The sequence below is a fragment of the Megalobrama amblycephala genome, linkage group LG19, assembly GCF_018812025.1.
Source record: "Megalobrama amblycephala isolate DHTTF-2021 linkage group LG19, ASM1881202v1, whole genome shotgun sequence".
Classification (NCBI taxonomy): Eukaryota; Metazoa; Chordata; class Actinopteri; order Cypriniformes; family Xenocyprididae; genus Megalobrama; species Megalobrama amblycephala.
Window position 1 is genome coordinate 23,882,027 of NC_063062.1, and position 13,761 is coordinate 23,895,787.

At 36.4% G+C, this 13,761-nt stretch overlaps 1 protein-coding gene across 2 annotated transcripts; it reads left to right on the forward strand.

Annotated features, from left to right (window-relative positions):
* Positions 1-5,262: 5,262 nt before the first annotated feature.
* On the forward strand, positions 5,263-13,469 carry atmin (ATM interactor). Of its 2 annotated transcripts, XM_048168958.1 has the most exons (4): positions 5,263-5,724; positions 8,153-8,278; positions 9,391-9,590; positions 9,844-13,469. In XM_048168958.1, exons 1-4 carry the CDS (start codon positions 5,509-5,511, stop codon positions 11,585-11,587), a joined length of 2,286 nt encoding a protein of 761 aa, XP_048024915.1. In that variant the 5' UTR covers positions 5,263-5,508; the 3' UTR covers positions 11,588-13,469. The 2 variants fall into 2 exon arrangements, with proteins under 2 accessions (XP_048024915.1, XP_048024916.1); XM_048168959.1 differs by lacking the exon at positions 5,263-5,724 and having other exon boundaries at positions 8,177-8,278; positions 9,343-9,590.
* The last annotated feature ends 292 nt before the right edge of the window (positions 13,470-13,761 follow it).

Consider the following 13,761-nt stretch of genomic DNA (forward strand, 5'->3'; position numbering starts at 1 on the left):
ATTCACCTGAATTGGCATGAATCAAAAGAGCTTCAGGAATGATTGAGGTTGAGGACTGAGAAAAGATTTTACCTAATGTAAGCTACTAATGCAGTGCTGAGTGAATCAATCAAAAGGAAACAGAGAAATGGATTCCTAGTGTTCATAGATTCATAACCATGTTCTTCCACAAGTGTGATTCAAAAAATCTGTTTTCTAACTTGTGTATCAATGATCCATAAAGGTAAATTCACTTTTGTTCCATTGGGTTTCAACACCGATTAGGCATAATATTATGACCATCCTCCTAATATTGAATTGGTCCCCTTTTGCTGCCAAAACAGCCCTGACCCATCAAGGCATGGACTCCACTAGACCCCTGAAGGTGTGCTGTGGTATCTGGCACCAAGATATTAGCAGCTGATCCTTTAAGTCCTTTAAGTTGCGAGGTGGGTTCTGCATGGATCAGACTTGTTTGTTCAGCACATCCCACAGATGCTCGATTGGATTGAGATATGGGGAACTTGGATGCCAAGTCACCACCTCAAACTCGTTGTTGTGCTCCCCAAACCATTCCTGAACCATTTTTGCTTTGTGGCAGGGCGCATTATCCTGCTGAAAGAGGCCAGAGCCACCAGGAAATACCGTTTCCATGAAAGGGTGTACATGGTCTGCAACAATGCATCACACAGCCTCCACCGGCTTGCCTTCTTCCCATAGTGCATCCTGGTGCATTGTGTTCCACAGGTAAGCGACACACACGCACCATCCACGTGATGTAAAGGAAAACATGATTCATCAGACCAGGCCACCTTCTTCCATTGCTCCATGGTCCAGTTCTGATGCTCACATGCCCACTGTTGGTGCTTTCGGCAGTGGACAAGGGTCAGCATGGGCACCCTGACTGGTCTGCAGCTATGCAGCCCCATATGCAACAAACTGCGATGCACTGTGTATTCTGACACCTTTCTATCAGAACCAGCATTAACTTCTTGAGCAATTTGAGCTACAGTAGCTTGTCTGTTGGATCGGACCACACGGGCCAGCCTTCACTCCCCACGTGCATCATTGAGCCTTGGCCGCCCATGACACTGTCGCTTGTTCACCACTGTTCCTTCCTTGAACCACTTTTGATAGATACTGACCACTGCAGAACACCCCACGAGCTGCAGTTTTGGAGATGCTCTGACCCTGTCGTCTAGCCATCACAATCTGGCCCTTGTCAAACTCACTCAAATCCTTCCACTTGCCCATTTTTCCTGCCTCTAACACTTTAAGGACAAAATGTTCACTTGCTGCCTAATATATCCCACCCACTAACAGGTGCTGTGATGAAGAGATAATCAGTGTTATTCACTGTCAGTAGTCATAATGTTATGCCTGATCTTGTACATTGGAGCCTGTATTTTTTATATAGTTTTTCTGAATTACTTGTTTTTGATTGTTCATAAGAGAAAATACTCTACTTGTTAACTTAGATTGCAATTATTGAGAAGTGATACAATTTTGAATCATTTGACATTTTAGTGATATTGCACTTCTGATGTATACAGTAGTTTGGGCTTTAATGTTATTTGTGTATCATCGTCATGTGATTGATGTGGAATGTTCAATGACAGCAGAACAGACGGATAGCTTTCATGCAGCAGACTCCTACTAATTTAATCTTCATTGTGATTCGTCAGCAGCTCGTAATCAGTGCAAGGACTTGTCTATGGATTTCCCAAGCTGCCAAAATAATAAATAAATAAATTGGTAAATAAATCTACAAATAAATATAATAATAATAATAATTATAATCGTGTACATAAATACATTTTTATTCAACAAGACATATTATTTATACTTTCATTTATGTATTATAGTGTATTTTTCTCATGTTTAATTATTTTAACTTTTTTTTCTTTTCTTTTTTTTATTCATTTACTTATTTCAACATATCTATGAGTGTGTAGGCAAGGGCAGCTTTGAGCCTACAGTGACATCTTTTGGTTTGACCAAATGAAATGCAAGAGATGGGGCTGGATGTACCTTTGAGTAGTGCAAGTCAAATAGGAGATGAATGACCTATAGAAGTGGGTGTATTAAACAAATAGTTAATGACATTAAGAGAAAGGGGAAAAGAAAAAGAAAGGGAAACTCTTAAAATAAAGTGCAGAACACCATCACCTGTTATGGTTATAGATAACAATGTGATTATAGATAAGAAATATATTACACTTTATTTTTAAGGTGTCCGTATAACAGTGTAATTATACATTTAAGTTCTGAGTAATAATAATTAACATGTACATGTAACGTACTTGTAGGGTTAGGATTAGAGTTAGTTGCATGTGTAATTATGAACAATTTATAGTTATTACTACAGTAACTATATGTAACGTGTAATAAGACACTAAAATAAAGTGTTACCAAAATATACCTTTTAAGGAACATCACATGAGCAGCAGTGCAGCAATTGTAATGCCTTGCAATGCTGCAGTTCTATTTGCTTTTGACTCAAAAAAGCAATAAGCAATACTGTATTTGTATTGCCGCATTCCATTAGCAAAAAGGGTGTTTGTAACATTGTAACATAAAATTGTATGACGCAAAGGGCTGTAGCAATGACTTTTAGCAACAATGAGACAACATTCTGGTCATTTTTTTAAATACTGTATTTGAATTGCCGCGTTCAATTTTTACTAAGGCAATGTCGCTGTCTAAGTGTTCGCAACATTGTAACATAGAATTGTATGATGCAAAAGGCTGTAGCAATGTTGCTTGACATTTAGCAACAGTGAGACAACATTCTTCTGACCATTTTTTAAAATGTAGATTATAAATGTTACCCATTCTTTGTGTTATATTTTGTGGTTATTTTTTTTTTTAAACAGTCAGTTATTAGATAATTGTGTAATACTTTTTTAAAATATTGTTTATCAATAATATTATTCTTTATAACCCTTTCAGTAAATTAATCAATTATAATCAACACCTGTTGGTGTAAACATTGAAGAGTAAACCTGTCAGTTATACATTATTTCGATGGTCGAAGAACTTGTTTCACTATCCTCTTCAGAGAGTGACGAATATGTGTCATGATAGGAGAGAAGTGCTTTCATCTATGTTGTGTGTTGCTATCCTCTTGATTTAAGGCAGGGGTAGGCAAGTTCGGTCCTAGAGAGCTGCTGTCCTGCAGTTTAGCTCCAATCCTGAAAAAAAAACCCTCACCTTCCTATAGCCTTAGTCAAGTCAAGTCACTTTTATTTATATAGCACCTTTTACAATGTAGATTGTGTCAAAGCAGCTTTACATTGATAACTGGTACATTATTTTGGTTGCACAGCAGCTCTTAAAGAATAGTGTCAATGCAGGCAGATCAAAGCACTGTTGAATATCAAATGTCAAGTCAAATGTCAAGTGTCCCCAACTAAGCAAGCCAAAGGCGACAGCGGCAAGGAACCCAAACTCCAACAGGTGACATCAGGTGGCAAACAAGTGGCAAATAGCTGTTAAAATGGAGAAAAAAACCTTGGGAGAAACCAGGCTTAGTCGGGGGGCCAGTTCTCCTCTGGACTTAGTAATCCTGAAGAGCTTGATTAGCTTGTTCAGGTGTGTTTAACTAAGTTTTGAGCTAAATTCTGCAGGACATCGGCTCTCTAGGACCAAACTTGCCTACCCCTGATTTAAGGATATATTTCATTCATGTGATGGCAAAGCTGCATTTTCAGCATCATTACTCCAGAAATCATTCTAATTTGCTGATTTACTGCTCAAGAAACATTTCTGATTATTATTAATAAAGTTTAAGTCTGTAAAGCTCAAAGCTTCTCAGGAGCTGGCTTATTTCACATAAACAAGATTTGAAATCCAATGGCTCAGTGAGGCCTGCATAGCCAGCAATGACATTTTCTCTCTCAAGATCCATGTACTAAAAACATATTTAAATCAGTTCATGTGAGTGCAGTGGTTCAATATTAATATTATAAAGCGACGAGAATATTTTTGGTGCACCAAAAAAAAAAAAAAAAAAAAACGACTTACATAGTGATGGCCGATTTCAAAACACTGCTTTATGAAGCTTTGGAGCGTTATGAATCTTTTGTGTCAAATCAGCGGTTCAAAGCGCCAAAGTCACGTGATTTCAAACGTTTGACACGCGATCCGAATCATGATTTGACACAAAAAATTCATAACGCTCCGAAGCTTAATAAAACAGTGTTTTGAAATCGGCCATCACTATATAAGTCATTATTTTATTTTTTGGTGCACCAAAAACATTTTCGTCGCTTTATAATATTAATATTGAACCACTGTACTCACATGAACTGTTTTAAATATGGTTTTAGTACATTAATGGATCTTGAGAGAGGAGATGTCATTGCTCCCTATGCAGGCCTCACTGAGTCATCGTATTTGTATTGTATTTTGAAGATGAACAAAGGTCTAACGGGTGTGGAACGGCATAAGGGTGAGTAATAAATTACATTTTCATTTTTGGGTGAACTAACCCTTTTTAAAAAAATTTAGGCTGCATGGAAATATATTTTTATATAATAATTTTAAATTTAATTTGAATATAATTGTAATGTTGTGAGATCTATAATAAACAGAGTCAGTTTCACTCATTGAGAGATTTATTTGTGAGGAAATTATTTCAAAATTTTATTGGAACCTTACATATAGTTGGTGACAGCAACAGGCAGCTTGATGCAGTGCAGAAGATGCAGATAACTTACATTTTTTGTAAATGAACACAGCATAAAGAAAATTGCTGTGCCACATATTGTGCAAAATTAGCGCCTACTGTAAATAGCCATTCATTGCTAATTACAATAGGCATTTTTACAAAAGTGTAAAGCCTACAAATAGGCTACAATAAATTGTGCAAAATAGGAATAATTGAGAATCATGTAACAATAAACATTTAGACATTTCATTTATCTATTAGAACCTTTATGTCATTTTGCTTGTTTGGCTGTTTCCTTTTTATATATGTCATTACGTTGCTGTCTTGCCGCGAGCCGACCGCTGCATTGCTGATCATGGTTTCGAGTATCGATAAATCTGCCCTTTCCAATGAACACAAGAACACGCAGTAATATCAGACATCTTAATCCAGATATTTAATCAAATCTGCGCATTCGTTTGACAAACCAAATCAGCTAGAGATTAATTATCACGATTAGATCATCTGTCAAATCATCTCAGATGTATTAAGCGCGGTACGGTCCCCAGAGGTGACAAGTCAGACAGCTGTGCATGATTGTTTTTTTAACCCGACAAACACCACGTCACAGTTCTTTGCTGAGTGCGAAAATAACCCGGAAGTGCAGTCGCGGAGCGTTTGTTTGTAAACAGTTACTTAAATTTTAGAGAAAATAATAATAAAAGTAATGTACACCCAGCTCTACATTAGCATTGAGTTGCATGTGCTTGTTTTCTATGCGTGGTCCGGAAGTGAAAGTGCGGACTGTCTGTGGTGAGTTGGTTGCTATGCGACGTGTCCCGGAAGTGAATGTGTGTGTTGTTGTAGTGTGTTGAATCATGGCTGCTTCAACAGTCAAAAATGATAGTCGTCACAAAAGGCAAACATGCAGCGAAAAGCTGCCTTTACAAGACAGAGAGATTATTAAACCCTCCATAACAGAACTCACCAAAGAAGTGCGGACCAACATCCTCTGTACGGTGGAAGGATGTGGGAAGATTCTTCCTAACACACCAGCACTCAACATGCATCTAGTCAAGTCCCACAGAGTCAAGGTACAACACCACATTAACACCATGATAAATGTGCTATTTAATGTTTTTGCTTTAGGTATGCTTCAGTTGCACAGGTTGAGTCTTATTTCACTCAGAGTTTTTTCTTCTGTTCTTCAGTCTATTTATTGTAGCCTTGTTTTTCGTGTGTGAACTAAAAATTTATAGTATTTGAATTAGGCCTACTGAACTGTTACTGTGACATGTATTAGAAGTAACTTACATGTTTTTTGTAAGGAGGGCGGAAGAGAGGATTAATATAACTTTAGTATTTTCTTACATAAATTAAAAAAAAAAAAAAAAAAATATATATATATATATATATATATATATATATATATATATATATAATATGTGCTGTTAGGTTTGTGCATTGATTATATCAGGGGTTGTCAACTCTGGCCCTTGAGATCTCTTTTCCTGCAGAGTTCAGTCTAACCCTAATCAAATACACCTGAACAAGCTAATCAAAGTCTTCACAATTACTAGAACATACAGACAGTCAGGTGAATTTGATCAGGGTTGGAGCTAAACTCTGCAGGAAAATGAATATGAAAGTGTACTCTGAAGATTTAGAGACATGTAGATATCTATTATGTTATGTCTTTAGGATCTCTTTTTTTTTATTTTTTCCAAATTCAGTGAGAGTCAAATGTTTTATCCTACTTTAAACACATAGCTATATAACATGCACCAGTTTTGTGTTGACAATTAACTTTGAACTCTACTTTTAGTTAGTTAAAATTACAGTAACAAAACCCCGATAAATATTTCAGAAGTTATTGTGCTTGACTGCATGTGCCATAATATTAAGACAAACCACTCTGTTAACACTATCCTGGGGTTGTTAAACACCTATCAGCCAACAATGCATTGAATGAGAGCTGTTTGACGGCTGACGGCTGTCAAGAGTGACGTAACCCCAGGTTACAGCTCAGGATGAGCCAGGGCCGTTTGCAAGGCATGGAGTCTGATTTCTGAATAAGAAATTTCCGGCCATGAATAAACACAAGCTACAAATAAATTTGCTGTCTATTTGTTTTGCAGCAAGGGAAAGCAGTGCACATTTCTTTCTTCTTGTTGCAAGTGCAGCGTGACTCGTAAACCCATAAAATCTGATTTGACCGTTCAGACTGAAAAGCATTAAAGGAATACAGTAGTGGCCAAAAGTGTTGTTGGGCCTAGAAAAATTAACTCTATAATTCACTCTTTATTAAAAATTTGTTAAAGAGTTTGTAAGCATATTGCGTAGTTGCGTTTTATTTGATTAAAAAAACAATCATCAGTTGTTTTATTAATCAAACTTTTAAGGTAATTAAAAATATCCCTTCTTTACATCAATTTTGACCACTACTGTAGTTCATCCATAATTATTTCATTATTTATTTAACCTCATGCTGTTTTCATATGATTTTCTGTCGTGGGGAAAGAGACAAGATCACTTTTTATTTTTAAAAGACCAAATTTTAAGTAATTTACTGTCAAATCAAATCCTTAAAGGGATTGTACATCCAAAAATGAAAATTCTGTCATTAATTACTCACCCTCATGTTGTTCCAAACCTGTAAGACTTTCATTCTTCTTCGTTCTTCAAATGAAGATATTTTTTAATGAAATCTGAGAGATTTCTCTCCCTCCATTAACAGTCCATGCAACTACCATTTTGACATTTCAAAAAGATTGTAAAACTAATCCATATGAATTGAGCATTTAGTCCAAATTTTCCAAAGAGACTTGATCGCTTTATATGATGAACAGATTGAATTTAGGATTTTATTCACATAGAAACATTGATCAGTGAAAAAAAAAAACAGAAACCCAACCGTACTTGCTTTGACGCACAAGAACAACAACAATAATAATATACTTTATTTTCTTACATTTTAAAGCGCTTTACAAAAATAAGATAAAATAAAAGAGAAATACAATAATATAAATGCATTCATAAAAATGAAATGCATTTAGATATACAATACAAAAACAAACCTCATTGGTTCTTGCACGTCTTAAGCTTCCCTTTACCACAACTAATGTGTGAGTTGATGAATGTTTATATGTGAATAAAAGCTTAAATCAAATCTTTTCATATAAAGTGATCGTGTCTCTTTAGAAAAGAGGGGAGGAGAATTATATGCCTATTTCTGTTTGTTTTTTATTTGTTTTCTTTTACTTTTTTCTCCTTGTTTTGGATTTCATTGAGTTTGGTGACTCACATTATTTTCCTCAAGGGTGAATGTGATTGCTTTTTTGAAAGTGTGTATCTCATATTCCCATAGTGTCAGCTACTGATGCAGCATTAAGTACCTATGAGCGAACCAAGGTTACATATGTAACAAAGGCATTTTCTTGCCACTGACACAAGAAGTAATATTCTTGTTGTGTCTTTGTCATCTTTTAAAGTCATTTCTCATTATTTTTCTTTTGATTTCAGGAGGGTCTGGTCAACCCTACTGTTAGAAAGGACGTTAAGGATTCACAAAAGCTCTACTGTTGCCCAATAGAAGGCTGCCCAAGAGGACCCAATAGGCCCTTTTCTCAGTTTTCGCTTGTTAAACAGGTACTTGCCATTGTTATGTCTGGAGCATGTTACCTTTTTTTTTTTTTTTTCTCATTGTACCTTAAAGGGTTAGTTCACCCAAAAATGAAAATAATGTCATTTATTACTCTCCCTCATGTTGTTCTACACTTGTAAGGCCTACGTTCATCCTCGGAACACAAATTAAGTTATTTTTGATGAAATCCGATGGCTCAGTGAGGCCTCTATAGACAGCAATGCCACTGAACTTCTCAAGATCCAGAAAGGTACTCAAAACATATTTAAAGTAATAAGGGTGAGTAATAAATGACATTATTTTCATTTTTGGGTGAACTAACCATTTAAGTTAGGGCTGGGAGATATGTCAAAAATATGATCACAATGTTTTTTTTGTTTTTTGTTTTTCGTATTGAATGATATTGATGTTTATCACAATACATAATTTGATTATGCTGCCGGCTTGACGAGTATACCAACAATGACTGAAGCCCGGAGAAACCAGAGGGTTAATTTATTAAATTTTAGAATATACTTTGTTAACAAAAATAGAATAACATATACACGTACACTTTTAACTGTGCGAATATTCTTTTTCTGCCTTAAAACAATAGAAGTTAGGTTGCCTTTTAACGTATAAAATTGGTGGAACCAAAAATCTCATATATTTGAAGAGGTACAACCTATTAAAAATTTTTTACTGTTGGATAAAATAAAGTTAAAATATCTTAACCATGCACTGGTTTTATATCAATGAAATGATTTAGAGGTACAAATTTAAGTAAAAAGGTACAACAATTTCCCCACCTTCCCCACCAAGTTCGGTTTCGCTTTTGCTCTTGTTTTGCCCTCGCCGGCCCACTGCAGACTGACAGTTTTTGCATTTATTTCTGCTATGTGATAGACTGATATGTAATCCATATCGAGTAAAAATGTCCAGAGCTTATCATCGTTAATGACATATTTTTTTGTGATCTCAATATATTGTTTATCACCCAGCCTTACCTTCAGTAAACTGACACCATTTTATTTTTTATTTTTATTTTTATTTTTTTATTCTTAACTTGATATATTTTATGACCTGCTAGGTAAACAGCTGCTAACTAACATGTTTCCTAATCTTACTAATGGCATAGCACTTTATGAAGATGCATGCAGAAAAGAAGCACAAGTGTTTGAAGTGCAGTAATGGCTACAGCACTGAGTGGGACCTGCGGAGACATGCTGAGGATTGTGGGAGGACATACAGCTGTACTTGTGGTTGTCCTTACGCCAGTAGAGCAGCACTGCTGTCTCATATCTACAGAACTGGCCACGAGGTTCCCAAGGAGCACAGGTACTCAGTTTATCTGGCTAAGAGTTTAAACTGTTGATGAAAAAATAATGAAAAAGGATAGTATGATATCCACCTTGCTTAAAACACGATACTAATCTTCTTTCTAGTGGATATCATGTCTGACCTTACCTAGGACATTATGTGGGTCAGGACAGCCACTGATTGTTTTATTAATACATTATGTCCTAGTTTAAGGGTGTTAATCATAGTATGTCTTATTAAAATGCTCAGAGTGTCAGTATTTGTCTTATAGGTACCCGCCAGTGAAAAAGAGGAAGATGGAAAGATTGTCAAGCAGTGCAACAAATGTTATGCCTGATGAACAAATAAATGAAATTCCAGACTCTAAGAAAAAGCTCAGTGAAGGAGCAATCTCTACCATACTAGTCTCTGAAGCCCCAGACAGAGCACAAAACAACACTGACCACCCTAGAAACATCCAGAAGCTCCTTCTCCCAAAGCCAAAAGTGGCCCTAGTCAACGTTCCTGTTATGCAGTTCACCCACCTGCCTGTTCTCCTCCCCTCTGCAGAAAGTAGTGCCTTGAGGTTGTTGCTCTTGTCTGTGGATGCACAAGGGTCCGTAAACACTGTGCATATTTTGTCACCGTCGGTCGGCACAGTCGTGCCTGATCTGAACAATAAGACTTTCAAAGAGACCTTTCCTGTACCAACATCGGGCCCAGAAACTATTAGCACAGGAGTACAGGTCAATCTAGAGAGTCAAGTCTCTGTGGGTTATCCAATGATTGATCTTGGATCCAAAAACAAAAGCACTTCAACAAACATTCAAACTGACATATCATACCTCAACAAAGGGATGGATGCTGGACCAGCGACTGTTTCCCCCTGCTGTGAGGCCTCAGTGTCCTCTTGCTCTCAGACAGACATCAGTGTAAGCGCTCAGATTCAGCTGCCTGTTAGTGTGCAAACCCAGACGCTACCCTCACGAATCAAAGCCACTTTATCCATTGGGGCACAGACTGATGTTTTCAGTTTCTCGTCCTTTAACGTGACCCGAGAAACACAAACAGCTCATTCTGCAGCCCCAGTGCATGAAAGCCAGATGGACCAAGAAATGTGCACAAATCTTTTTGATACTGATACACTCAGTGTCTCCACTCAGACTGCAACGGCTGACTCGCCTTTCAGAACCAGTGCTTTAGAAGATCCTCTGACCAGCGCTGGAGCTGGGATTTTTGAGGACAAGACTTCTGCATCCATGTGTTTTGGGGCCCAGACTGATATTTTGCAACAAAACACAGTTGCGGACAACCAGACTCAGACCATGATACTCTTCCGTGACCTTGAGAATATACTTTCTGATACCATAACTGGAGCAGCTTCAAGCTGTGCTTCAGGTTTAGTTGCTGCGCATGAACCGCATCACGCTGGTATTGACTTTGACTTTGAGGAGTTCCTTAATGCAACACACATTCAGACTCAGACAGAAGAAAGTGGCTTGAACAGTCTGAACACAGAGACAACTTTGGAACTCCTGGACATTGAGACACAGACTGACTTCCTGCTCTTTGACAACCTTGGTAATGGCCACAACAGTGAGGTTGGAACAAGGGTGCAACCAAATGATCTGGAGCTTGAGATGTTTGACACCCAGACCCAGACAGACCTCAACTTCCTGCTAGACACGAGTGGGCACATGCCCCTTGGCAGTATTCTCAGACACTCTAGTTTCAGCATGAGCACAGAGTCCTCAGACACAGAAACACAGACTGACATCAGGCCTGCTCCGCTTTCTCTGCCTTGCTCCCATGATGGGCAGGTGAGGCTCAGCAGTGCTGAAACTCAGACCATCTCCAGTTCCTTTCACAGCCTTGGCCACCTCTTCCACACTAGCAATGAGACCCAGACAGCAGTGGATGACTTTCTTTCAGCAGACTTGGCCTGGAACATGGAGTCTCACTTTAGCTCGGTGGAAACCCAAACATGTGAGGAGCTCATCTCACTTTTTCGACACAATGAGAAAGCCAAAAGCTGAAGGCTCAATCAAAGGTGATTTGATTGATTAATGAAGGAGTCATTCGTACTTTCTTTCCTCAGCAAGGGTGGCAGAACTTAAAAACAGTCCCTCACAATCATCTAGAGCTCAGTCTGTCAGATAATATTTGTATGCATATTTGTAGAATCTTATTTTTGACATAATTCCACAATAAGGTATTACACATCTGCCCAAATCTTAAGGATGTATGAATATACCTTTGCAGCACTTTATTACCTCATTATTAATGTTCAGAATATATCGGTAGTCCTAAAAGTATTTTGTTTGTTGCAGTAGATCAGGTCAGAGCCATCCGTGGGGATGTGAACTAAGTTGGTACTGATGTTAATTTTCTTGAGTGTAAAACAAGTAAAAAAATCAGACAGAAATTATAAACATTCCTTCCACACATAAAATATCTTGTCTCGTAGGTATACTTTCTAGTCTGATGTTAAAATGACCTGAGACCTGAGAATGAGTCTTATAGTCTTTATCATTTTTTTTAAACCTTGGGCTGTTTGTTTGCTTTGTGGTATATAACAGACTTATGTTACATTTATTTGTGCAATGCTCTAGACCCATCTACTAGTCACTGTGAGTAAATTTTGGTCTTGATTCATGACAGAATTCATGCCAATATTTCTTGCTGACTGTTATGGCATATTCATTTCATCTTTACATCCTAAATCAGATGAATTTGCATCTTATGCATGTTTCAGATGTCACATTTCCTTAAAAAGAGGAGCTGGCATTGCTCTTGTTTACTGTGATTTGCATTCTGTACTGTGAGTAGATTGAAATAAGCAAATCGCAAAAGTTTACAGTAAAACAAAACCTTTAATATTTCTTTAAAAGCATGTATCAATTTTGATGGAATATGTTCATCCCTCAACATGATTTCAAATACCAGTTTAAACTTGCCGTATAAACCTTTTTGTTGATGCCTTAATTTAAGTGTTCATATGCTTTTGATAGAGATACTGAAATCACAGTGCTGCTTAATGGAGAAGCAAAATTGCTAAATTTTCTTCATTTCGTTACAGATTTGTTTGTGTATATTTATTTGATTTTGTTCTTTTGAATGTTTCATCTCTGTGTGGTGTAAAACCACTTGTTCATTCGCTATTTCTTGGCCTTACTACATTGAAAGCCAACCATAGCTTTATTTTTATTTTGTGTGTGTGTGTGTGTGTGTGTGAGATTATATATATATATATATATATATATATATATATATATATATATATATATATATATATATATATATATATATATATATATATATATATATATATATATAAAACACTCACATACACATACACACTTAATGTACTTAATGTATATAGTGGAAATTCCACAAATAGAATGTGACGCAGTGTCTGTTCCCTTTATGATGTTACATTGGCTGCTTATCAACATTGTAACTGCAAAAGAGCTTTAGTATTTTCATGTCAAGCATTAGAGACTCTCATATTCAGCCACTACATTAATTAAAAAGTTATTTAGATCTTGGAATAAATACTGCAAATGAATATGTGTTCATTTTGTTTAGGCAATGATGATGTCATAGTAAAAACTTGCTATAGAAAACTTGAAAGAGTCAGCTAAGCTTGTGTTTCTCTGTAAAGAGTGCATGCATTTCTTTTGTGCCAAGAATAACTTTTGTGTTACATTTAGGTTTTTAGTTCTTTTGGGTCATTATCAAGATATGTGTCTAATTTAACTTAGTACAAGATGTTATTTATAATTATGTATATTAATGATGATATAGTTATAATTATTTTTGCTCTTTGGAGGCTGGTCATGTGTATTTTATGGCTATGTTCTGTTGTTTAGACTATGCTGATGCACATGAAACTGCAAAATAAACTGCAGAGAATAATGTTTTGTCCATTAATCGAATCAAGCATAATACTGTTGTTTATATTACACTTATACCATAATGTGATTTATTATTTTCTTCTATTCACTAATCACTATTATTTGTTGAGCAAATATTATTAGTGTCAACAAATTATTCTGTTGTAAACAAGTAATTTTGGCACATTCAGCTGGTCACAGATTTATAGGACATTTCCCTGTTGTGGTAAATGTCATGGAATCTTATATCCTAATATTTGAATCTACATACATAGGTAAAATGAACTAAGAATATCAATACTTCTATAGAATTT

What these genes read in the sequence shown, in the direction of transcription:
- atmin (XM_048168958.1), top strand. Translation starts at nt 5,509, where the DNA reads ATGGCTGCTTCAACAGTCAAAAATGATAGTCGTCACAAAAGGCAAACA. An exon ending in AGTTTTCGCTTGTTAAACAG is followed by an intron (nt 8,279 to 9,390) that starts GTACTTGCCATT and finishes CTAATGGCATAG; the next exon opens with CACTTTATGAAGATGCATGC. An exon ending in GAGGTTCCCAAGGAGCACAG is followed by an intron (nt 9,591 to 9,843) that starts GTACTCAGTTTA and finishes TTTGTCTTATAG; the next exon opens with GTACCCGCCAGTGAAAAAGA.